This window comes from Varroa jacobsoni, unplaced genomic scaffold, assembly GCF_002532875.2.
Source record: "Varroa jacobsoni isolate VJ856 unplaced genomic scaffold, vjacob_1.0 scaffold_344, whole genome shotgun sequence".
Taxonomy (NCBI): domain Eukaryota; kingdom Metazoa; phylum Arthropoda; class Arachnida; order Mesostigmata; family Varroidae; genus Varroa; species Varroa jacobsoni.
Genome location: NW_019213246.1, coordinates 66,765 through 90,655, shown reverse-complemented (window position 1 = coordinate 90,655; position 23,891 = coordinate 66,765). Strand labels below are relative to the sequence as shown.

The window sequence follows — 23,891 nt, the reverse complement described above, 5'->3', positions numbered from 1 at the left end:
TAGAATGTTAAACTTCAGAACGCTGGAAGCTCAATGGGTTCTACTTAGTATAGTGAATATTATGGAATAGACATATTTAAAAATATCCTAGGTTTATAGATTGTACTATTTTGTATATGCGCGAAAAATACCTAGTGCTTTTTTGTAATACGTATCTATATACGGATAGACTATATTTAAACCTGCACTAGCACCACTAAGTAGTATTTATTTACCTACATATATACATGTAAAATAAGCACTCAGTTAATGTCTTTGTCACCGTACAATAGCCATGAGCGCGTTCATCATAATTGTCACCACCGCCTGCCATCGACTATTGTGATCATCGAGTGTTTTTATTCATAATTATCATCAGTATAACCAGGCCAGTCACCGCTTCTGCTCCGGCTGTCCAGGCCACCGCCGTTTTTCCCTATTACTGTTTGCAGTAGCAGTACTTTTTCTTCTGTTTGTTATCTTCTCCTCATATTGACATCTCTATTATTAAGTATTACTATTGTTCTTATCATAACGGCCACGAGTATACACGAGTTAAATATGCTCCCTAACTGCTTCTCTTTAGATATTTGACCACAGGGTTGCGTTTTTTCGTTGATTCTTTATATATAACACCTCACCCGCCGATTTCTTGTGCTCACACTACATCGCCATCATATTACTATTGTTGCTTTTTTTCCTTCCATTTAATTATAATGGCCGCTGGTTCTGATACTGATGTTACTCTTCTCCACAAATCGTTGCCAGTCAATCAATCACCACTTCACTACAATCTCTCCGTATTAGTATCGCAGTAATTAATAATTAAAATAAACACCACCACCACGTCATCATCTGCATTATGATGATTTTCTCGCATCAATTTGTTTTTCTGCATGTCGATTTCCCTACTAACATACGACCTTTTGTATCTATCTACCTTCCCACTGTCAGGTCAGCCCACTACCTTATTTCACCTCACCTTCATCACTTCACCGGAGGTCCTTGTCTACATATTATTTATTATTGTGTAGTAGATAGATACTACTCAAAACCACAACTACCACCCATTCTGCTTTTTTCACACCCCGCCCACATCACACAACCCACTTCACGGCCTACCTACGTATATTCCAACGCATGCCCGCCGGTCGTTTTCCTTATGTATCGGTTTTACTGTTGCTTACAGGTCCTGTTCTTTATATGTTTATGAATTCTGTGTGTTGTCTGTTGTGTTTGTTGGAACGCTCGTGTGCTTTGGCTGGCCATCTGCATTTCCTCTTCTCGGTCTAAATCAGTGTAGTTATGTCTGTATTTCAATGAGTGTTCTTATGTAACAAGCACCTGCCACTCGCACCTCCCAACAATACTCTCGAACCATGATCAACATATCGTCATTGTGATTGTGATGTTTAGTCGTCGTGGTAGCGGTAGTGATTATAGCAATAGAAGTAATTGTATTGTATTTGTGAGTCAAGCATTTTTGTATCCATCTGGCCCTGCCAGGTAGCGCTGACTTTTAACCCTTAATTGTTAGTGTCAGCCAGTCGCTCGTTGGGATCTTTTTTTGTCGTTCTAACTCCCTCCTATATACTGCCTCCTTTTTATCTATCAGTTTCTGCTTCACTTCTTCTCTTTGCTTTGTTTATCTGTCTTTCACTCCTACAAGCCCGTATCTCTTATACGTATCACCCCTCATCGCACCCTATCCATTTTAATTATTATTCACTAAAACACAAAAAACGTCTTCTATCATCAGCAAGTATTTTCGTTCCTTATTTCCATCATCATCGTTGTTATGACTTTCGCCAACTGCTCCATCGCCATTGCATTGTTTTAACCAACTCATTTTGTCGGCTGCCACATGCTTCTTTTTCCATTATACAGACGCCATCAACAGTTCGACACCATCTACATGCCATCGGCGCGTCATTATTTTCTTCGGTAGCTTGGCGCAGGTCATCGAATAACAGTTCGGAGAAGGATAAACACGAATAGTTTGTCCTTATAATCAGCCATCCAGTTAGTCCATTATGAATCGTCATGCAACAACGCTATTTCTATCTACCTCGTTTTGGACTTTCTTTATCGAAAGAAGCTAAGGGGAAAAGGATGTAGCAGGTAAGGAAAATAGGACAGATGTACATAACTTGTAGGCTACTAAATAAAAATAATCATTAACACTTTTGTCACTCTCTTCCGAGTATTACGTTCCGACTTTACCTCTCCATCCTTCCACATTGGTGATCTAAGGCAATATACATTTATTTCAACCCGTAGTAGATCGGCCGATCGATACTCATAAGTACACTTCCCGTAGACGCCCGTTAAAGGAGACAAAAACAGGAGAGAATGGACGTCATTTCTCTTGACAGATACCGCTGCTACTGCTGCCGCTGTAGATGGTCAGCTGTTGTGTGATGAGTTGTTGATAGATGGTCAATAGTTGCTAACGTGTGCCTAGTCGGGCGCACAGTTTAAAATTTGATTCGTTCCCTTGCCGCGTCGAGTCGATGGCCATCGTAAGCCAATCACCTGCCCTACGCATCGTCTAATTCTTGGCGAGGTCTATTCGAATAAAAAAGGCAATGCAGTACAACGTGTTAATAAAGCTACCATTTCGATGTAGCGTAAGTATATGACCATTACAAAACCATTACGATCATTATGATCATTACCATCACCATAAAAACAATCTAAGAAAGTAGAGAAAAAAGCCTAGAAATTCAACGTAACACAAACCAGTGTTGGCAACGGCCGCGCTGGTGCCCGCTTGGGCGTTTTGACCCGTTTGAGACGACGATGGTACCTAAATGCATGGAAGGAATGATAATTGCATTATGAATTCTATAATTTGTGCAGTAGCCTTCTATCCGTGTGCACGCAATAGAATGCTTATTTTACATTTACATCTAGTCCCCTCCATTTTTGGTTTTTGAACAAATATTTCTGAATACAAATTAAGCCAGGTTATAAATTCAGCTTAATTGAATTTCGTTTGCTTGACGATGTAGACAAACAAAACTGCATAAGTCCTATTTATCAGATACAGCAGGAAACAGCATTTGCCTACTATTTAGGCTCTATAACAAAATTTTAAAAGCGTCGTGAGCCACTTGCTCGTCCGTTCATAGAGATTAACTAAATACTAAAAGGGTCAGATGACCTACTCAAGCCAAAAATAAGCCATTCTTGCGTTTTGTGCTGTTTGGGAGTAATCCACTGTACGATATTATGTTTATGAAATAGTCCATTAGTTGCAATGTTTTTTGAAATCAGGCCACGTCTAATCGATTAGTGATTCATGGCGGTGGCGGTGGGGATTGTGTTGATAGCTGCTACCTGTCCGGTGGCTTGATTCGAATTCGAGGTTCCTACCGCTGCTCCGTTGCCTGTTTTCTGCTTCAGCATCGTCCAGTCGAACGTATAATCGTATTGGTGATTCAATGTACGGAATAGGATCCTGCGATATATCATCAGCCACCGTCAATGGAAGAATTACAGTACAGTTAGAAGCAGCTTTTTTCGATGTGTTCATTAATTTTTCAAATCAATTTGCATATCCCAAATGTACCTCAAAAGTATGAATTGGATTTTGTGACCTGGCGCCTTCATTATACGTATCAGTGGAACTTACCTGAAGAGCTGCCTGAGGTACATATAGTCGGGGGCCTCCTCAAAACGTAGCCCTCGGCAATAGTTCAGGTACATCGCGAACTCCGCCGGGTAACCCTATTTACATAAAGCAACGCACGCTTTTCGTTAGGAATATGCAATAAAACCAGTTTATTTTCTCATTTTATTGACTAGGCTAAAATAATATAATTTAGGGGACACATTTCCGCAAAATCGCTGGCTTACTTTTGTGAGGAACTCAATGGGAGTGCCCATCTTTTTTTCGGAGATCTTTTCGTACTTTTGTTTCTTGGTTGCTGCTTTCAGGCCTTGCCATGGCAGCGAACCTCTGCAACAATGAAATGCATCCGTTCAGTTAGTGTTCATATGTTTTTACAGATTCTCTGTTAACGATAATAATGTACGAGTTTGAAAAATTGTGCATTTGGTATCCACGAAAATTAAACTCCGTAAAGGACAACATCGTACCAAATATTTACATTGGACAATTAAGAGTGCAATCAGTTTAAAGAAGACAAAGCAGGAAACAAGGTCAGAGTTAATTAAGGAGAGTTAATTAAGGAACAACTGGTTGACCGTTACCTGTTGAAGTACATGAGCACGTAGCCGAGTGACTCCATGTCATCTCTCCGACTTTGCTCGATTCCCAGATGGGCGTTGATCGAGGCGTAGCGCGCAGTGCCCGTTAGATTCTTGTCCTCTCTGTAACAACCGTTTGAATACGTTTACGATAAAAGCAAATAGAGGCGAGCATTCGTATAGAAGATTTACAAGTTAATTTTCAAGGTAAACGTTGCTCCTTGAACATCTGCGTCTTTAGAACACAGATGCTTGCTGTGATATTGCACTAAGTGTTCTGGAACATTTGTGTGGTTTGTTGTTTACACGTAGCTGTAAAAACAAACTAAGCATTTAATGGAGTTTCGAAAGCATTCCGAAGGCACTGCATATTGTTTATTTATCAAATAGCACTCAGGCGATGAAATGTTTCTGTTCAACGCTAAATGATAATTTAGTGTACGTAGAAACTGTTAAAGAACGCTTTACTAAACTTCGTAAAAATTTTTGGATGATTATTCACGGTCTGGATGTGAATATTATTAAAGCTCCTACTTACTGACCCGTTGGGAATAACTCAGAAACACGCTTGAATAGTCTGTGCTCTATGGAAAAGATTGAAACAAAGAAGTGGGTTTTCCGTGAGTTAAATAACTATGACACTACATCTAATTTTTTATAGCAAAGAGTCAAACCCATACTAGAAGTTAGAAGCAGATCTACTCCGATCTCAACATTATGCGCTGATTTATGGCAAGCACGCGAATCTTGCACAGAACAATGTATTTACAAAAGAAGGTTCCTTTGAATACAATCAGTATATAAAAGGAATCCTTTAAAACTTCTGGAATCTCATCAGCTGTAGTAGAACGTTCAGTTGACCAAATAAAACATCTCAGTTGAAAGATTTGTGATTCAACGGAACTGCACGGTTATTTTTCTCTATAACAGCGTTGGTCTCACCCACAGGCTTTAGAGTGTAAAAAATTGAATTCCGACTATTTGAAACCAGAATTGTTGCCCAGGCGCCTCACAAATGGCAAAAGACCATGCTATATACATCTTTATAGTACCGGGTAAAGGTAATACCTTCTATGATTGAGGCCTAACAGAGAACAAAGACACACAAATTAAGGCTCAGAATATATGTATCTAGTGGATCGGAACGCGTCATGTGTCAAACAGACGAGCTCAACTTTCTTTTGTTAACCCAATTATATTGACTAATTCGGTTCGAAACAAAGCCAGTGAAATGAATCATCTAAAAAGACAGTTTCATTTGCAGCCGCATTTAAATCGATTATCAGGGTCTACCACTTCACAGAACCTGAATGAACACCTGGGAATAGTTGTCTGTACATGCGTGTACTGCGTTTTACATCGTTTTTCAGCCACAAAATGGTTATACAATCTGTCAATTGGTGAAACAATGGCATCACTTTATACAATATAAGACGCATGTAAGTGCAATGCGAATGAATAGCTAACACGTGTAATAAAATCTTTAACGTTTAAACGAAATCACAATTATACTATACCTGTAGGGGATATGCTGTCGGGTCCGGTTGTCCCGGTACTTTTTAGAGAGACCAAAATCTATAAGGAAGAGCTTGTTGCAGTGGCGCCCGATGCCCATCAGGAAGTTGTCTGGTTTAATATCCCTGCAAGAAAATAACAAAGGAACAAAAGTTTAACACGATGACTACTGTTATTGATTACAGGCTACATACGTTTTCCCACGCTATATATGTGCCCCGTGATGGGCAACGTGTTTGCCTGCTGACTTTGGGAATACGTTGTGATCTAGGTTCGAACCCGTGCATAGATACACGCTTCGCTTCATGCTGCTAATTAGCCATCTGATAAAATGTCTAACGGCGGTACGGAATGCGAAACATAAAAACTGCAAATATGCAAAAAACTAAACGAGCATTGACCGCTTACTTACCAATATCGAAGATAGAAAAATCACGTTTATTAACTACTAAAAAAATGCAATGCACACAGGTTAATGAATATATAAAAAAAAGTTACAGTGGTTGTACCTGTGTATGAAGTTTTTCGAGTGTACGAACTCGATTCGTCCGATCATTTGGTCCGCCAGCATAAGAACTGTTTTCATAGTGAATCGACGAGAGCAGAAGTTGAAGAGATCTTCGAGGCTGGGGCCGAGAAGGTCCATAACCAATAAATTGTATTCTCGTTCTGTTCCATACCAGCTAAACAGGCGAAGAAAGAAAACCAGCGTGTCGTAACACAATGTTAGTATATCTTCGAAAAGGCGATGAGTGGCAAGCTGCGCCGACACGATACTTTTTGTACACCTCATTGCAATTATGCAACCGTACATGTCCAGCGGAGCATCAACATCTAACATGAGAGTTAGCAACAAAAACTTGAATAAGAATACTTACCGAATGTGAGGAATGCCGATGCCTCCCTGAAGAAGTTTGTACAACTTCGATTCATACAATAGTTGGGGATGTCGAGCCTTTACGGATTCAAGTTTAACTGCAACCTCCTAGAAAATAAAAAATAGATCGGTATGTTTAAATTGTTTCCAGTCACTGAGTACATGCTTATATATTATATATAACTTATATAGCTAAAGCTTATGTCGACAAAGTCAAAAATATTTTTTAAGTGAAAAGAGAAGTCCCAAGTACGTCTTATAAAAATATTGCATAAAACCTTTGCGCGATTCAGGCATTTCAGGTTTTATTGTATGTTTAGATTCAACGTGGTGATTCTGTCGCGTGACCCATTCGCATAATGTTATGGTTTTGTCCTGGTCGCCTTTCAGAGTCACCGGCTTCACAGACCTTTTGAAAGATGGCTTCTTACAGTACTATTAATATAACAGTATATACGAGAGCATGCAAGCAAATACCTATTAAAAGCAAATGTAATATCTCCTACCAAACGTTAACAGAAAATTGACTTTGCACATTAGCGATTGATTCCTTTATTTTTTATGTTCACTATATTTGCACGTTAACTGAGACTTTTGGATACGACAGGTACCATAGGTTTATTAGTTCCAAAGAAAAACAATATTTTTGTGCTCTTTCTGAAATGACGTTAAAGTAAGGTAAATGTGAAATAAGATCGTTATATTAGGTCAAGAGGATTCTAGTGGGTCGATCAGACGTATAGAGGTAATATACCAGCTCGCCGTCTAAATGAAGGTTTCTTGCGTTTTCTCTCGATGATGTATTACAAATCAATATTATTTTTAAGATAACTGACTGCCTTGATCTCTACATACAACTCAACACGATCTATACTCCCAATTTACATCGATCCGTGAAGGCGAATGTGGGCACGCAAAGGCCGCGAATACGCTTTACCCTAGTCTTGTTAGGTGGGTCTGTGATCTTACGGTTATAGTCGCTACCTCCGAATGGCAGCTTCGAGAAACCAACAGAAATGCAAGTATTATCGAGTGCAAAGGTCGACATTCCATAAACCAGCACGTGTCTTTTTTAAAGACTCTACGGCAGCTAATACATATATTGACCTTTATGATGTATAACATGCAATATATTACACCCGGCAATTCCTCAATTCACAGAAGTAAAACACGTGGACCCGTAGTTATACGCAATTGAATACAGAGATTAGGCTTTTTGTATCCTGATTACTCTAAGCATCATATTAATAACTCGTACCAACTTCCCCTCAAAAACGAGCTCTCCTGTCTAGGCATTGACAATGTTCGTAGTAACAGCATGGCCAGTACATGTACAGCATCAAGGTAACTCCTTTTTCAAATCAATGAAGTCTTGTTAAACAGAACTCAAGTCAACGAAATATACCATTTACAATTAATAATCGTTAACTACGATTTATTACATCTTATTTGGTGGATTCTAAGTCGTTAAGTTCGTGTTACATGATTTCCTGAATCATTTGAGTTTATTACTTAATTTACGGGTTGAAGCATACTTCGCATAGATATATAGCCAATTCTAAGCGTACTATAGGAAAGGGTTATGTAATTAAATAGTGATAAAATGCTGTGTTGTCGAAGAGTCACAGCCACTCATAATTTCGACTGCTTCGACGTAATTGTACTCTATGACAAGTATGATCAACTTGAAACCTTCATATATGTATATACAGGATGGTGAGTTTAAATTCGGTAGACTTTGGCGGGTTATTTGTGGTAACGGGCATATGTTTTTCTCCTACTCTTGCTGTGTTTATCTCTTACTCTTGCTACCAGACGAAGGCCACTTTATTCTAGAAGAAGACAAGTTCATCATGGCAACAGCGAGTCGTTTTCGGAAATTATAAACTCAGCTGATTCGTTTGTACTGGACAAAACCCCGATGACTTTCCTTTTTTGACCGAAATTGACGGTCTACGTTAATGCCGGTTTAACTTGGATTCCGAAAAATAGGAGGAAAACTTCAACAAGGCAAACAAAAGATTCCCAATACGGCTCCATGTTTTATACATTTGGGTTTTCGCTACAAAAATTAAGAGCTTTCTTAAAAGAGGAAAATATCAGTTGCTAATTCGGTCACCCTGATAAGCTCCAACACAGTCTTTATGAACCTATTTGTACTTTTTTTATCTTCTCCGTTTTGAACTTTTTCATTTTCAGCTCCTTTGGCCTGTTAAAAGCTCAAAATGTAAATCCATTGGGACTCTACGTGCCGTATTCGAGCGCCACTTGGCAAATTGCTGTGGATAAAGAGAGTTTACACTTCGAAAATACCGCTTGAGGCCCGGTCACAATTAAAAGGTTACTTTAAATAATAAAGGAATATACTGAAACAATAGGCGCTACTGTGTCTGTAATAAGACGGTTATTCGCGGCAAATTATGGACATAGGAGGCGTCACAAATCTAATGGAAACATACCTGACAACATGTACTTCTATATGATTAATTTAGCATTGAAGCCAGCGTTCGAAAGCGCCGATGTCCACAAATGGTAGGTGAGTGAACACCTAACACCACTTGATATATATATTGAGCATTTGATATTCAGCATAGGTTATACTATGTTACGTATCTGCGTACGACGTCGTAGCCATCTTTGTCCTGCTACCATAAATATGATGGTCTGCTTCGTCTACAATTTTGTCATAATACGTACCTCGCCATTGGTGATGTTTAGTCCGAGGTAGATATCGCCGAACGAGCCGCTGCCGATTTTGCGGATTAGACGGTACTTCCCGCCCACGATAAACTCAATCCTCGATGAGTTACCAGTGGCCGACATGTTAACGCAATATTGAATTGTCTGTTTCGGTGTTGTCGGTGGTTTCCTGAGCTGCCCGTTACTTTATTAACAAGGACAACTGCAACAACAATTGCTTCTTGATCTTGCACGGCGGTGTCCTGGAACGATGTCGTGTAACAGATCTACCCTGCTCCCTTTTGTCCACGGATGCTGCAGCATAGTAGAAGATATTACAATTGCTGTTAATAAAACAGGAATAATACTATCACTGCTTATTGATCAACAGGGCTATCCCCCTCAACCACTGAACCAGGCAGCTTTGATCATCACTCGATATATCAAAATATAACCAACACTATCACCAGCAACAACAATGACGTCGATGATAACGGCAAACGAGGTCTCTTAGCGGCCGCAAAATTGAGCTTATCGACTAACATAGACGCGATGGTTGCTGCTGCAGGAACAACAATGGTAGCAGCAGCAGCAGCAACAGCAGCACTAGCCAGTAGCCACAGCACCGACCACCTATAATACTACCACCATTACCACAGCTATAGCTACCACAACAGCATCAGCAGCGTCGACAGCATGACCAAATCAGTATCAACATTATTACACACTACATTCTCATTATTATGGCCCCATTATGGCAACACAGGCCTCAGCAGCAGAAACTCATATTCCATACATATATGTTATGCTAAAAACTCGTTGCGATTGTCGTTGTTGTCTGATCCTTCTTTGTATTGGTTGTACCGTATTTTCGTCCTGTTTCGTTGAGCATACGTCACAGGCGATTACTTTCTACTAGACTTTTGTCGTCAATTAAAAATAGAAAACCTTCGCGGCAGTTTTTGTAGCGAGCAAATGCTGTCGTGTTGAATCTGTTATGGGTGTTTTCTGTCGGATCCCAGCTGCTGCTGTTAGATTGCACTCTGACGTTATTACACCGGCAAATCAGCACTGTTTTTGGCTTAACATTCTACTGTCTCAGCAGATAGATTTGGTTATCGCAACAGCACAGCACAGCACTTCATTCACTTCACGTTAACTTTATTGTTCGAATGGAAATAGAGTCCGATCGAAAGAACAATATGCACAGCAGACACTAACTACAGAGCAGCAGGCTAAATACTTACTCTGCAATACGGACTCCTGTGGCCTGGAACAGGTACAACAATAGAACACAAACTGTGGCAGTTAGAGAATGCACGTATCGCACCAATCGGCACCCACCGACCACCAGTCGCCACCACGACCAGAGTCACTACTGTTAATGCTGCTGCCGCCGCCACAGCAACATCGGCTGCGACTAGCAGTCGCTTGTCGACACAATAACAAGAGTAGCAGCAGCAGCGCTCACACGAGCGCCGCCGCCGCCGACGACGGGAATGATGGTGATGATGATCGAGATAATGGACCCTATGTTATTTCTGGTGCTGCTGCTGTCCGTGTCGTTGCAATCGCTATGCCATTATTTGTATTATGCTAGGTCTCGTTCACTGACTACACTAGTTAGTCGTTCAATCACAACGATCGATAGGTCGCCAGCAGGCAGACGAACGGAAACAAACGTCCGCTCAAAGGTTTGCTTGTTTGTCCAGACAGTCGTTCTAATAATCTAACTAGTATATACAATATATATTCATACCAAACAGATATATCTAGTTGTTTCCCATCTTTGACGTACGGCGGCTGACGAATGGTCGAACGACCTCGTTGTAGGAGACGTACCGCAACTATTCTATGTGGCCCAACAAATAGAGTCAACTGTTTTATTCGTTGTTAAATTGTCATTGAGTTCGGGTTGTCGTATACCGCAACAGCTATTCAAATCCGAGCATAATGGCAACAGGTTACCACTGTGGTTTTTGCTTTTCACTACTTGATCAACGGCAACATTTTAAATCTACACACATGAACGCACTCACGCACTCTTGAATACCAAACTACGCGCGAGATCAAAGGACAAAATAGACCGACGAGTAAACGTATATCCAATTCTGAAGACAATCACAGCAAAACACTCGACTAAACAGACAAATACGTGAATGAGAAAAACAAACAATTTACACGAATTTTCTCGTGTGTGTGTTTCTGTGTGTATGCTTGCCACTACTGCAGTTCTTCCTTATGTCGCTAGTCAAACAGCGAAGTGTTCATCAAAACACACAGTTTAGTGAGAACCTAACCATTGAGCTGTTCGCACATTTTCTATGCGCCCGCTTGCTTTGTCTACTGCACACATGTTGATGCTGCTGCTGCTGCTGCTGTTACTGAATAAACCGAATTTACCATACTGGACATAATTCCTCGTTGTCACCAATGATAGTTTTATTGCTGCTCGTCTTGTCGATGTTTGTCACTCTCTTGCTTGTTATGATAATCCGTTCGTCCCGTTCTTATAATAATATTGGAATGTAAAAACCTATTCATGCCAAACGTGCTTAGACCTCACTATTTCTCCTATGTAGCATAGCACGCACGCAATGATACGTCGCAGCGCGTTCAGAAATGCGTGCATCCGTGCTACTCAATGTTCAGAACCTAGCGGCACACTTGTGGACATTTTGACGATCATTGCTAACACAGGGACAGTAACAGGCCGAAGGCCCGATAAAGCAGTTTACTACAGCGACACACGCTGACGCGGATCGTTTATAAATAAAACACTTATAATGGCCGCTATCACAATAACAGTTGCTACTACTTCTACCGTTACGATTACACATTGCCCACAGCAGCAGCACGACACGGTAGTAACCTATGTACCATTGCTGCTGCTGCTGCTGCTACTGCTGCTATTGAACTGACTACTGTTTTCCAGCTGTAGTAGCTATATTCTAGTAGCTGCTCACTGAAGCCGGGGTAACCACTGCCCGTCAGCGACACACGGGCAGACAGGCAAACAGCATCCGTAATTCAGCACAGAGAACACCACACTGATCCTTTACCGCACTGCCAATTCACATACACGCACAGACAAACAGACGCAGCAGCACCCCCCCCCGCCCTCTCACTTCCTAATAGCAATTGTAGTTATATACCGTAGCACTATTTCTCCTTTCGATTTGAGTAGGAGGAAAAACGAACGAATGGAGAAAGGTACCAAGGACAGGCGGAAGGAAGGTTTGCTGCTTCGGTAGCTTGCTGCCTGGCTGGTTCATTAGTTTTTACTTTTCGCTCGTCATCAGCTAGCAACGAACGACTGAATGTGTAACGGAAAATCCGAATCTGCGGAAACGGAAAAACAACAGGACAGTACGACAGGAGCAGCAACAGCAGCAGCAGCAGCGATGCTATCTAATTATAGCAAAGCTACAGACGATAAATGCTTAAAGGACTGCTGCGGACTACTGCCGTAACCCGACTGCCTGCCTGCAGTCGATAGTTGCTTGGTCCGGTGGTTAGCTCCCTCATTTGTAGCCAGTGACTAATGTTACCGACTTTTTCGACTGTTGCGGAACAACGAAACGTGATAGATTAGACCTAATACAGAACTACACAACTTAGCATTATGAAACTTCTATAAGCTAAAGCTCTTTCTCACCAGCGGAGCAGGAACAGGGCCACAGCATAAACAGCCCCAGGTAATAATGAGTGGTCGTCGTGGCTGCTCGATTGTCGTAGTTGTTATCGTAGTTGTTGTTGTTGTTGTTGTTATTGTCTTTCAGTAGCGACGACGGCTGGTATTGATGGTTGTGGAGGGCGCTAATGGTTGCTGGTTATTCACATGTTGTTTAACATTATAACAAGTTACGACGACAGCATCCACCTCCACAAAGACCTACGCAGACACGAACGTCTCTGAGTCTGTTTCTGGTTGTCGGTGCGAGGACTACGGGTCATAACACAGTCAAGCTGAATCGTTAATATAGGTCTTGTCTCCCTAACGTATCTCGGTATAAAATGATCATTACGTCACGTTTTTTTGACATTTTCTCAGATGTCCATTCCTTTTTCTTTTACATGTTATTTTATTATTCCTGTTATGCTGCTGTTGCGTCCTTTACAGCTTACAGTTATACTTATAGTAATATTGGTGATGACGTGGCCACGCGCGCGCGTTTTGCTTCGTCGCGTTGATGTCGCGCGAATCTTTTGAACAGTTGGCGCCTCTTTAATCCCAGAAGTCAGTCGGAGAAAGCGAGTTGTATATTGTTTAATAATTTATCTGCTAATCTCTTTTGCGTACCAATTCAGTTCAATGTTAATATCCTCGTTGTAGTTACATCGATAATGGAACGCTGCGGAACCATCTAACACGGCTGTCAACAAACGAAAAAACAGACAGGCCTGTAACAGCCATAACAAGAATAACTTTGTCATACGAGCTCCAAAATACAGTTGGCTTAAAGACCTCTCTGCGGCTGGCAGTCATGGACGATGATCAATACAAGGTAGATACTGTTGATATAAACAATAACATGAACAGCGAAGGCTATAGTTGGCGAGAAGGAGGATTGTAAGGAATGACGATCACGGAAGGGAATGTGAATTTACAAATTAATGAGTACGCTATGTGAAAATTGCGCTGTGGTTTGTTGGATTATATTCCATTATGTTATTCTATCATTTAAATATGAATACTCCAATTATATGAAATAATGCCAGTATACATCGTGTACATTAAAATGAGCGTAATTTTAAATGGTTACTATACATGACGTTTGTAGCTTTATTGGAGCTTATTTAGCGAATGACAATCAGAAGATGGAAGAACAGCGCAAGCAAAACATAAACAATTGACAAATGCAAGAAACAGATAGCTAAGCGTACCCAGCCACTAATTATACTGTTTGTTGTTTTTTTTTGTAGTGAAACAAATTAAACATAAAATGACTACAAATAACGAAAATTTTAATGATATTTCTGTAGGGATGTTCACGCCATTTTAAATCGAATATTTATGAATCGTACAGTATTTCTACAAAATTATTATTCGTTATAATTTACTACAATTATGGCCCGTCGATAAAGTGTATGGTAAAGGTCAAGGATTCTGTTTTATAGCTTGAACTTGCACACTTCAATTATATTAGATCTAAAATTAGCGCTTACCGTGCGACCACATTGGTCATTGCAAACTGGTGCCGAAATATTTCAGTCTTAGATATAAAATTTCAGCTTAAAACTTGTACTGATTACCTATAGGGTTTCGGTAACGTTTTCATCCCGAAGTATTACTATTTCGAGATGAAAATGTATGCAATTCTATAACTTGCACCTAAAATCTCACCTAATCCACACTCAACTGCCAAAAAAAGGTGAAAAAAAAAAGGTCAAAAACACCAAACGTTACGGAGATTAATCTGTATTGTCAACGATCATGTTTGCCAATATGTCTCTTCCTTTTAATAAATTGGAAAATATAAATATCTATTGATTATGTTCTACTGTAGTTGAACTACCTAAATTGTATGGCGGTTTTAGTTATGTCTATCTCGCATGCCCTCTAACGTTTTCAAACCAACCTTTGCTTCTTCATTTTATATAACGCTACATCCATAACTGCGCGCATTTCCTTTCAGTATTCTATTTACTTAGGTTGCCGTAGCGGCGTCACCTTTATTATTATTATTATATTGTTGTTTTCGTCGTCGACGGCACAAATACCGATGTTATGTACAGACATGAGGCCCACGCGCGGAAGAACATCTGCATCAAAAATGTATTTTCTTCGTATGCGATAGATTCCCCGTAACAAGCCGGGCGTCTCTCAGATTATAAAGATTATGCTGAAGACCCTACGTTTAAACAACAAAAAACCACTGTTGTCATGAAGATGGTCACAGAGATCTACTTTTTACCGCCTTTAATAATAATTACAAATGTTGCGCCTTTCATGCCTATTTTTTAGTTACAGACAGATCTGTTACGATTCTTGTTGTTGCTCACTGCAAGAGAGTCGAATCTTTATAAGTTCTCCATAGGTCGTCATGCTGTAAACGTTTTGCCAGGATGATGCGAGACGGTGTAAGTTTTAGGTAATTATGCAGTTCCACTAAGCTGTGGGGTCTCCTTTTTAGCGAGGCCAGCCATCAGCCTCTTGAGTTCACCGACCGCTCGTCCGGGGTTGAGACCCTAAAGTAAATGAGTATATTAATTCAATATTCTTTGTGTATATTAATTCAATATTAAATGCGTATTTAGTACTATTGTCTAACTTACATTAACCCATAAAACCTGATTGTTGCAAGCAAAAAAAAATCAGCAGCCATAGAAGCTAAAAATAATTGTACGGGAACAGTTGAAAAATAGCTTTTGGCTGTTGTCTATGTCATATTAATCAACAACGTGATGTAAAACGTCAGTTACCCAGATGGTAGTTTTTATTACCCTTTTGGTTTAATTAGTACTCTCTTCCTACCTTTGCATTATTTTTACTGCACTGGAGAGTACCAGGAATCCGAAATATGTTTCGGACAATTTTCATAAAACACATAGTTTATATTCAAAAGCAGATTCAACGACAATAGCATAATCATTGCAATTATGAGCCCAATAGGTTAAGCGTTAGGGTAAGATATTACCAGCAGTTCCATTGAAAGCTATAAAGAAGACTTAACGGAAGCCCCATCTCGACAGCTATTGAACCTTACTACAAAATCTTGATTATTCTGTTACTAATAAGTCTGTTTGAATATTTCGACTCAGCCTTTGTTTGCAATTCTTTTAAACGAGGAATGCGATACTAGCTCGTATCAGACTATGCCGATCTTCAACATGCTGAAAAACAATGGACAGAAAGAGGACTCCGAAATGCCTATATTCGAAAATCTTAAATATACCATGAATCCTTAATTATTATTAGTTAAATAAACTGCTGTGCTTGCTAATGTCCTTATTATAGCGCACTTGAGAATAAATATCACTATTTTGTTAAGGTTGCGTCATCCATTCGTATGGTGAACAGCCTTTTGCAACTTTACTGCGCCATTGTCGTTATGTGTAACTCAATCTTCGTTTAATTAATCAATAGCTTGCATGGCAACGTGACGCCTTTTCATACACAGCTATCGTACTAAATTTCTTAAATCGAAAAGGTACTAAAATGCCTTAAAAACAATGGCAGCGATGGTGGAAAGAGATTTAATCGAGACATCAGCGACGCTTCCGAATACTCAAAGTTGAATCTGACTAGGCGTGATGCAACCTCCTTCTTGCGGAAGAACTCTCTCAGCTCAAAAGCGAATTGTTAAACTTCCGACAACCCTATACAGTAAGCTCTTGAAATACAATCAATGAAATGGCAGACACAGACTGCGATTTGTCTCATAAAACTGAACCGCGAAAAGCAATATTTAGACAGTTGCATGACAATGCAGTTCTGTATTCTTTCCCAAAAAGGAGCCTAAACTTTGCTCTATCCAATTATAACTCCTCTTCGGTTCCGGGAAAGTTCCTTCATGTTCAAAAAAACCGCCCATTGTTTTAACGATAAAGCAGGGTTGTATAAAGCCGAAAAAAATATTTTAATAAGAAAGTCCCTTAGATCCCTCAGAGAGTTGCAACCTTCAAAATGAGGAAAATAATTATCTTCTGATTGATCTAAGTCAATGAATATCCGTATAAGCATGTACAAACTGCGTTAACTTACTTTGGGGCAAGTCTGAGTGCAATTCATGATGGTGTGACAACGGTAGACGCTAAATGGATCTTGCAGCCGCTTCAGGCGCTCAGCTGACTTCTCATCTCTTGAGTCGATAACCCACCTGCGGTAACCAATGAAAAACTGACATTGAAACGTAGCAACAACAACGGTTGCTTAGACGACAATGAGTTCATGGTCTAAGTTGTCCACATATTCTACTGCCAAGTCTATCGAACGATATATCGTCGTTCATCGTTTCACCCTCTGGTAAGCGGAATGACTTCGCTTTCTGTTTATTTAAGCTATTTCACCTGTATGCCTGCATAAGAACGGCGGGTCCAAGATACTTGTCTGGATTCCACCAGTACGAAGGACATGAAGTAGAGCAACACGCACACAAAATGCACTCGTAAAGCCCATCCAGCTTCGCCCGGTCCTGCAGACGAAAAATAACACCCATTATATTAACGTCTTCATTAATGAAAGGCAAATTCCTTATTTCTATTAGAAAGTATTAAACATACTCATAAAAGCATCCATAAATGTGTATGTGTATATATATATATATGTATATATATATATATATATATATATATATGTATATATATATTTTTTTTAAGTAATCTGTATATTTTTGAAAATGTGAAAAGTTTACTCCAAGTATGTTTATTAATTTCTATAAAAAAAAAAAAAAAAAAAAACACTTCTCAATAGTAATTGAGCATTTAGCAAGACTTTTCTTATCTTTTATCGTCAAATTTGCTTTAGTAGAATTCTCGTTGAAACTGTGAAACTTCTAAGTCATTCATATCATCCATTCGTAAAACATTTCTTTTGTAATCCTACGTCCTACGTATACAAACCTTAATACTTTGAAGATTTTGCTTCTCCCCATAATTTGTTTGGGCGCTCTTCTGCAGCCAAGGTTCTATCGAGCGGTATTGTTGGTAAAATAGAGACATATCGGGCACCAAATCCTTCACCACGTACATGTGTGGCAGCGGGTAGATCTGAAATAGGCATTTTGTTATAATGTTAAGGAAAGTTATAGCTGTAATGTCCAAAACGGTAATTTTTAATTTAATAATAAATAATATATATATATAATTACTCTCTAACTCCTATATACTTATGAGCGAAAACCGGGCAGGTTTATTCCAGGAGATATGAATTCAGGATAAAAACATTTTCCAATCTCGAAAATCACTGTTCATTGCTTGAGTTTTTGTTCCTCAAAAGCCACAACGCTGCGGAAATTTATCGAAGGTCGCTGGAGACATTAAACGAGAAGTTCTTAAGTAAAAGTGCAATATGTGGGTGGTGAAAACGTTTCAAAAACGGAGGTCGGAGTGTTCAGAGCCAATGTGGCGGTAACCAGATATCGGAAATCGAAGGACAAGAATCTACCGCCGAAATCAAAAAGGTGTTTCACGAAAGCAGAGCTTGAAACCTAAAGGACGAAATGTGTCATTTCATATGTGACGTGTAGCAGAATTATAATTCACATACTGAAAATGCGGAAACCGTGTAAAAAATGGATCCGACGTGAATTCACTATAGCCCAGTTAGAGACATTTGTTGCGTATTCAACGCACAATTTGTGTAACTTTAATCAACAAACCAGCCTGAAGCATACGGATAGCAAAGCCATCGTACAATACCTTCAGGTAGTCGAAGAGGGACCAGGCTAGAAAGTGACGCCGCCCTTAGGAAAAGTCAAGTTTGGTCGCAGTATCTGCTAAATTCGGATATAAGGTGATGGTAATACTTGCAACAGGCCTCAGAGACATCTACTTTGAGAGACTCGGCGAAAATGAAACAACGAATGTAGCCTCTTATTTTTAGTTCTTTAAGTAATTCATGGCATGTTGCCACGGCAATCGAAAGCATGTAGTCTGATCTGACCCATCACCATGCCTTAGTGATTTCCTGGACTGAAAAAAGGAATATCCCATACTAGCTCCATTCTGATTATTCTTTGTGATTTGTGAGCACAGAAATTAATCAGTGCTCTTCATATCCTAAAAAGGGCAATTGGTAAGAAATCAAACCCCACTAACGATTTTTCCGGGAATAGATAGAAAAATTACATATGGAAACGCGAACAGTAAATATGTGATCGCCTAGAAATTGCTAGAGCACTAGGATAATTGCATAAAAAAATAAGGCAGAGAACCACCAACTAACAAAAAAATTATTATTCTAATCCAACTATGTCAAAAAAAAGCTATTCAGTTTCGAAGCTCGTCGGATTCGGTTTTAAGTATTTGAGATTATATATATATCAATTCATGTCGACGTATTTCGAATGTTCACAAAAAGATAAATGCCCTAAGTTATATGGCGTAGTAGTCGATATTCAATATTAAAAACATCATATTTCAAGCTTTTTAAAAACTATATATATATGTAGCCTTAAAGGTAATTACCTGGAATATTACAGTACGCACTCAGTATCTTGAATACATATAACTTCGTTAATTACTGTATTACTCTTAAATATTAGGGCGGCTTGAGTGAAGAGCAATCAATATTGGTAAAATTTTCGGTCTATTCAAAAGAAGGAAGACTTAACAGAAAAAAAAATTAATTTAAATACCCTTAGTAAAGTTCAATAATATGCCTTTTTTTTTAAATTCGAATATGTTATTGACTATCTCCAAATAATGGCTATCTGAAATAATTTGAAGTGAAATTTTTGCACATCTCAAGAATACAGCCGAACTGTAAGTAGATTCCCCGAAGCCCACATTCGGAACTGAGCATTGTTTTAAAACGGGTCGCTTCAAAACTACTTCAAAGGTCTGTAACAGCAGGCAAATGCGTTATCATTGTATTGTCACGGGAATACAAGATCTAACTGCACAACTGAAACTACACAAATGTACAATTGTATTGAGCATACATTCTGTTTTATTTTAGTTACCTTTAAGTCTTTAGAATCGCGTTCAATTTTACAGATGCATGCAAGGGTATTTTTACCGCCGATGTTCATCGCGCATGAGCCGCAAATCCCTAAACCGTTCGAGATCAGAAAATAAAGGTTAGTTCGTTCATTTTTGAACAAGTGCATTTGAACTTTAACTAAGTACGTTATAACTAATATACTGAGTAGAACATCAGTACTTTTAATTTACTACGTCAAAAATCACAGATATTAACAAACCTTGGCAAAACAACTATTATTAGAGATTAGCATTTCTTTTTAGTATCCACTTTTTGCTTGCAGCTTTTTAAAGTTATTCATCATTATATTATAAATTAATCATAATATCTCAATGTTCTTGCTGTAAGCTGACAGATAGTGCTATTAGATAAAATTTCGTGAAAATTACAGTTACTTAGTCTCACACTAACCTTCCCTACAGCTTCTTCGGAACGTGAGAGTCGGATCCATCTCGTTTTTAATTTTAATTAACGCATCTAACACCATCGGACCACACTGGTTCAGGTCAACCTAAAGTCAAGGTGTGATAAAAATAAAAAAAGAACAAAGCGAAGGGGTGCACGAATTAGATTTGGTTAATTAAAAAACCATTAAATCTTATTTAACTGGAAATTACTGCATTCGTCTTTATTCTAAATAAATTTTTTACTGCACAAGAAAAACTTTCCTCAAATCTGTTCTGCGCAATTTCCAGTGTCTTGAATAATACATTCAAAGGGCTTGTAGTGATAAATTGCATTAGTAAAACTTTGGTCCCAGACCACATTGCAAAATGACAGTGTAAAATCATATCACAGATACTTAACACTGTATAAACAAATAGTTTCCAAAACTGAGACACTTATTTCAGAACTAATAAAACGTTAAAGGCAAACTATTTGGTTTAGTGTACTGTATGGCTAACGATTACCTCATAGGTCTGCATACGTGGCTTGGAATTCTTCTCCTCGGGGTTATAACGATAAATAGTGAATCGCTTTTTATGAACGGGTTTGTCGAAGGTTTGAGAACCGGCAACGGGTGCTGCCATGTGAACGACAGAGTTCGTCTGCAATATCCCGTTAAACAATGCATCGTCTACTAGTTAACTAATATATCATAATAATTATAAGATACATAGGTTTGTTGAATGAAGACGATTGTGTAAAAGTAGCTTAGCTTAGAATATTTTTGAAAATGTTTTTGAATTTTTTTTTCTGAATTTTCAATTGTATTACCAATATTTATAACCGCATTCATAATTAATAATACTTTGTTCATTACCCCCTCTTGAATGTATTTGTCTAAAGCATTTCAGGACGTATGATTCTACCTCTCTCGTCATCATTGTGGTATGCCTCTCTTCAAATTATCTTTCTCTCCTATTACAAAGATAACCCTGTGTTTAGTGAAAACTAGACACGCATGTCTTAACATATTTTTTTGTAGATTTAGCAAAAAATCTCACGATATAACGAACAGTCATAACAGAATAAAAAGACGATGGAGTAATATTTATCAGTGTTTTCAACGTGTTACTAAAATACAAAATATTTACTTCTCAAATAACGAGTTTAATGGGCGACAACTTTACTTAAGTTTTTCTTTTTACCTTCAGACTTATCTACAGGTGCTGTTATTTGGTGACTATTTTTTAAGTTAAACGTTAATGGGCAACTGTTTGACACAATACGTAATGTATTCAACGTAAATTTAAATGAAGCACAAGTCTCAGTGGTCGTACTGGTAAGTAGTCACTTTATTCTCTTCCTGTATTTTGTTGGTGTCTGAGAAAGCATTTTCTCAGATAGTAACCGATGTAAAGTACTTACTGCAATAGCCCTCAGATGCAACTGTTGTAGCAAGCGGCTTCCGCACTGCAAAAGTGTTCCTGTCATTTTTAGTGCTTTCGTGGTTAACTCAGCTACACTGCTCAATTAAAATTAGTAATTATCCGAATGATTAAAAGTATATTACTCAGTGACTACAGAAGGCCACTTCCATTCGGCCCAGCTGACCACACAGCAGAACTCCACTGACCCCAACGAACCAAAGTCAATATAGCGTCTGCTAATGAATGAAAATATTAACATTGCACTACAAAAAGCCGCGCATAATTCGAGACACGGCTAACTAATAATGATTTAAAATTTACTTAAAGAATGATCTTGTCAGAGATCTGAGAAATTCACGGCTAAGACTGAAGCAACGTATCGATTTATTCTAGCTTGCATGTAGATTGATAATCGTATACGTAATTTAAACTCCCTCAAGCACTGCAAATGGATATCCCGCGCAATTATAGGAACATTAGTTGTAGGGTTACTCCGATGAATGGAGCTACTTGCATTTAAATTTATGCTCTATATATCTTCGACGCTGTTTTCTTCAGCTGCCTGTCTGTGAATGATAAGATGCTTTAGTGCCATTTAACATTTCTTTCAACCCAAGGTTCACACAAATGCCCACACCTCTGGATTTATTGAACTTAAAGTCTACACTTCATGAAATCAGCGATCAAAAGGTCACCGCAGCAACGTTCGAATGTATATGCTATTTATTTGCGGATGTTTCATAATACAATTTGACTAACTTCTAATGACTCCATACAACCTACTCGTCTACCGTTAAATTAGTTTATTTGAACTAGCTCGCCCCTACTGGCGTCACGCAAGGTAGAGATAATACTCTGTTTTAAAAACAGAACCAAATGCAAAACATGGTACGATTGCATTATTTCATTTGTTTGGTCTAATCACTAATCAAGTATAGATATATTCTATGCCGATCCTCTCTAACATTGGTTTGTCTACTTATTTTTCAGCTTTTTGGACAGGAAAGGTCAGGGTGTCAGGGTGCATGGGCCACTCCGGCTTTTTTTTGCAAGATAACAGCGATTAAAAGCTTAATGCTGAAATATCGAACTGTCAGGAAGTGTTTGGGTTACTGAACTTTTTTCTTCGACCAAATTTCAAAAGCTGGAGCCATATGGGACAGCTAAGCAGTTTTTTGCATTTTATCGAACACTTGTGGAACGATAAAGATACAAAAGAATCAGGTGCTTAGTTTAGCTCGTATTTTTAGAGGCAAGCTAAAAGAAAGGTACAGTTTGTTAAAGTTGTTGAGTTATATTATTATTATTATAACGTAGTAGATATATGGGTCTGGCTGAGATAGCGTTGTGTGTGTCACCGTGTTTCGAGCATATATATTAGACTGATGCTAATTTTTTGCATCGGAACTAAAAGGACTAAATTACAACTCAGTTTCGTTAGAAAACCTACATATGTATGTATGTATGTAAAGTTCATCAAGACTACCGTATCTTAATTACTCGTTGTACTATACATCATCATCATAACAGCGCGTCAAATGTGACTGCGCTCGGAAGACATTTTGACGATCTTATTGACAAAACAATATTTTCTGCACTGCAGCACACGGCGGATAATCGTGGTTATAGATCAGAATCTAGATTGAATAATTACTCATACTAAAATTATGCCGCAACAGAATTTTATATGGGACTATGGCAGAATAGTTACAATCGCCGTTCTTCCTGGAAAGAAAATAATTTACTTTTCAGCTTAGTTGAGTGACTGACTTCTTTGTACGAAATCATTAATGGTCCACGTAGCTTCTCCTCTGACCCACATAATTTCACCTTGTGGGGCTAACGACGTATGTGCCTTTAATTAGCTCTCTAAAATATTATTATGAATTATTTGTACTAAAGCCATGCAGGCCACATTATAGGACCATCTTTCACAAATATATTGGCATATTGTACTTTTTTCTCGCGTCACGGATCACAACGCGTTAGGTAAGGCAGGTGCAATAAAAAAAAAGATCGAAAAGTTGGTAAGAAAAAGAGTATAACAAAACGGAACTATGATAATAAGCAGCTGGCAGAAATCAATGGGTAGTTTTAGAAGGTACCTATGATAACATTTATTTATTATAGCCGCCAAACGAGTGTATATGACCTTTTTGCCAAA

General features: G+C 38.7%; 2 protein-coding genes and 1 long non-coding RNA gene across 10 annotated transcripts; 1 reads left to right on the top strand and 2 right to left on the bottom strand.

Annotated features, from left to right (window-relative positions):
• Positions 1-250: 250 nt before the first annotated feature.
• On the bottom strand, positions 251-13,023 carry CkIalpha (Casein kinase Ialpha). Of its 8 annotated transcripts, none has more exons than XM_086967939.1 (11): positions 12,924-13,023; positions 9,284-9,580; positions 6,588-6,694; positions 6,219-6,392; positions 5,712-5,834; positions 4,198-4,317; positions 3,841-3,943; positions 3,617-3,711; positions 3,322-3,442; positions 2,722-2,788; positions 251-2,547 (listed from the first exon to the last, which is right to left on the bottom strand). In XM_086967939.1, exons 2-11 carry the CDS (start codon positions 9,407-9,409, stop codon positions 2,531-2,533), a joined length of 1,053 nt encoding a protein of 350 aa, XP_086824065.1. In that variant the 5' UTR covers positions 9,410-9,580; positions 12,924-13,023; the 3' UTR covers positions 251-2,530. The 8 variants fall into 8 exon arrangements, with proteins under 8 accessions (XP_086824065.1, XP_086824070.1, XP_086824071.1 ...); XM_086967944.1 differs by lacking the exon at positions 12,924-13,023 and adding an exon at positions 12,232-12,361; XM_086967945.1 differs by lacking the exon at positions 12,924-13,023 and adding an exon at positions 11,832-12,167.
• Positions 13,024-13,162: 139 nt separating this feature from the next.
• Positions 13,163-14,755, top strand: LOC111259555 (uncharacterized). The gene is made up of 2 exons (XR_002679699.2): positions 13,163-13,251; positions 13,602-14,755. It is a non-coding gene; the product is annotated as an uncharacterized LOC111259555 (long non-coding RNA).
• On the bottom strand, positions 14,672-21,942 carry LOC111259552 (uncharacterized). The gene is made up of 8 exons (XM_022831663.2): positions 21,726-21,942; positions 20,825-20,962; positions 20,325-20,424; positions 19,894-19,982; positions 17,831-17,977; positions 17,279-17,403; positions 16,974-17,088; positions 14,672-15,457 (listed from the first exon to the last, which is right to left on the bottom strand). The coding sequence occupies exons 1-8, from the start codon at positions 21,789-21,791 to the stop codon at positions 15,365-15,367; spliced, it is 873 nt and encodes a 290-aa protein (XP_022687398.1). The 5' UTR covers positions 21,792-21,942; the 3' UTR covers positions 14,672-15,364.
• Positions 21,943-23,891: the final 1,949 nt, after the last annotated feature.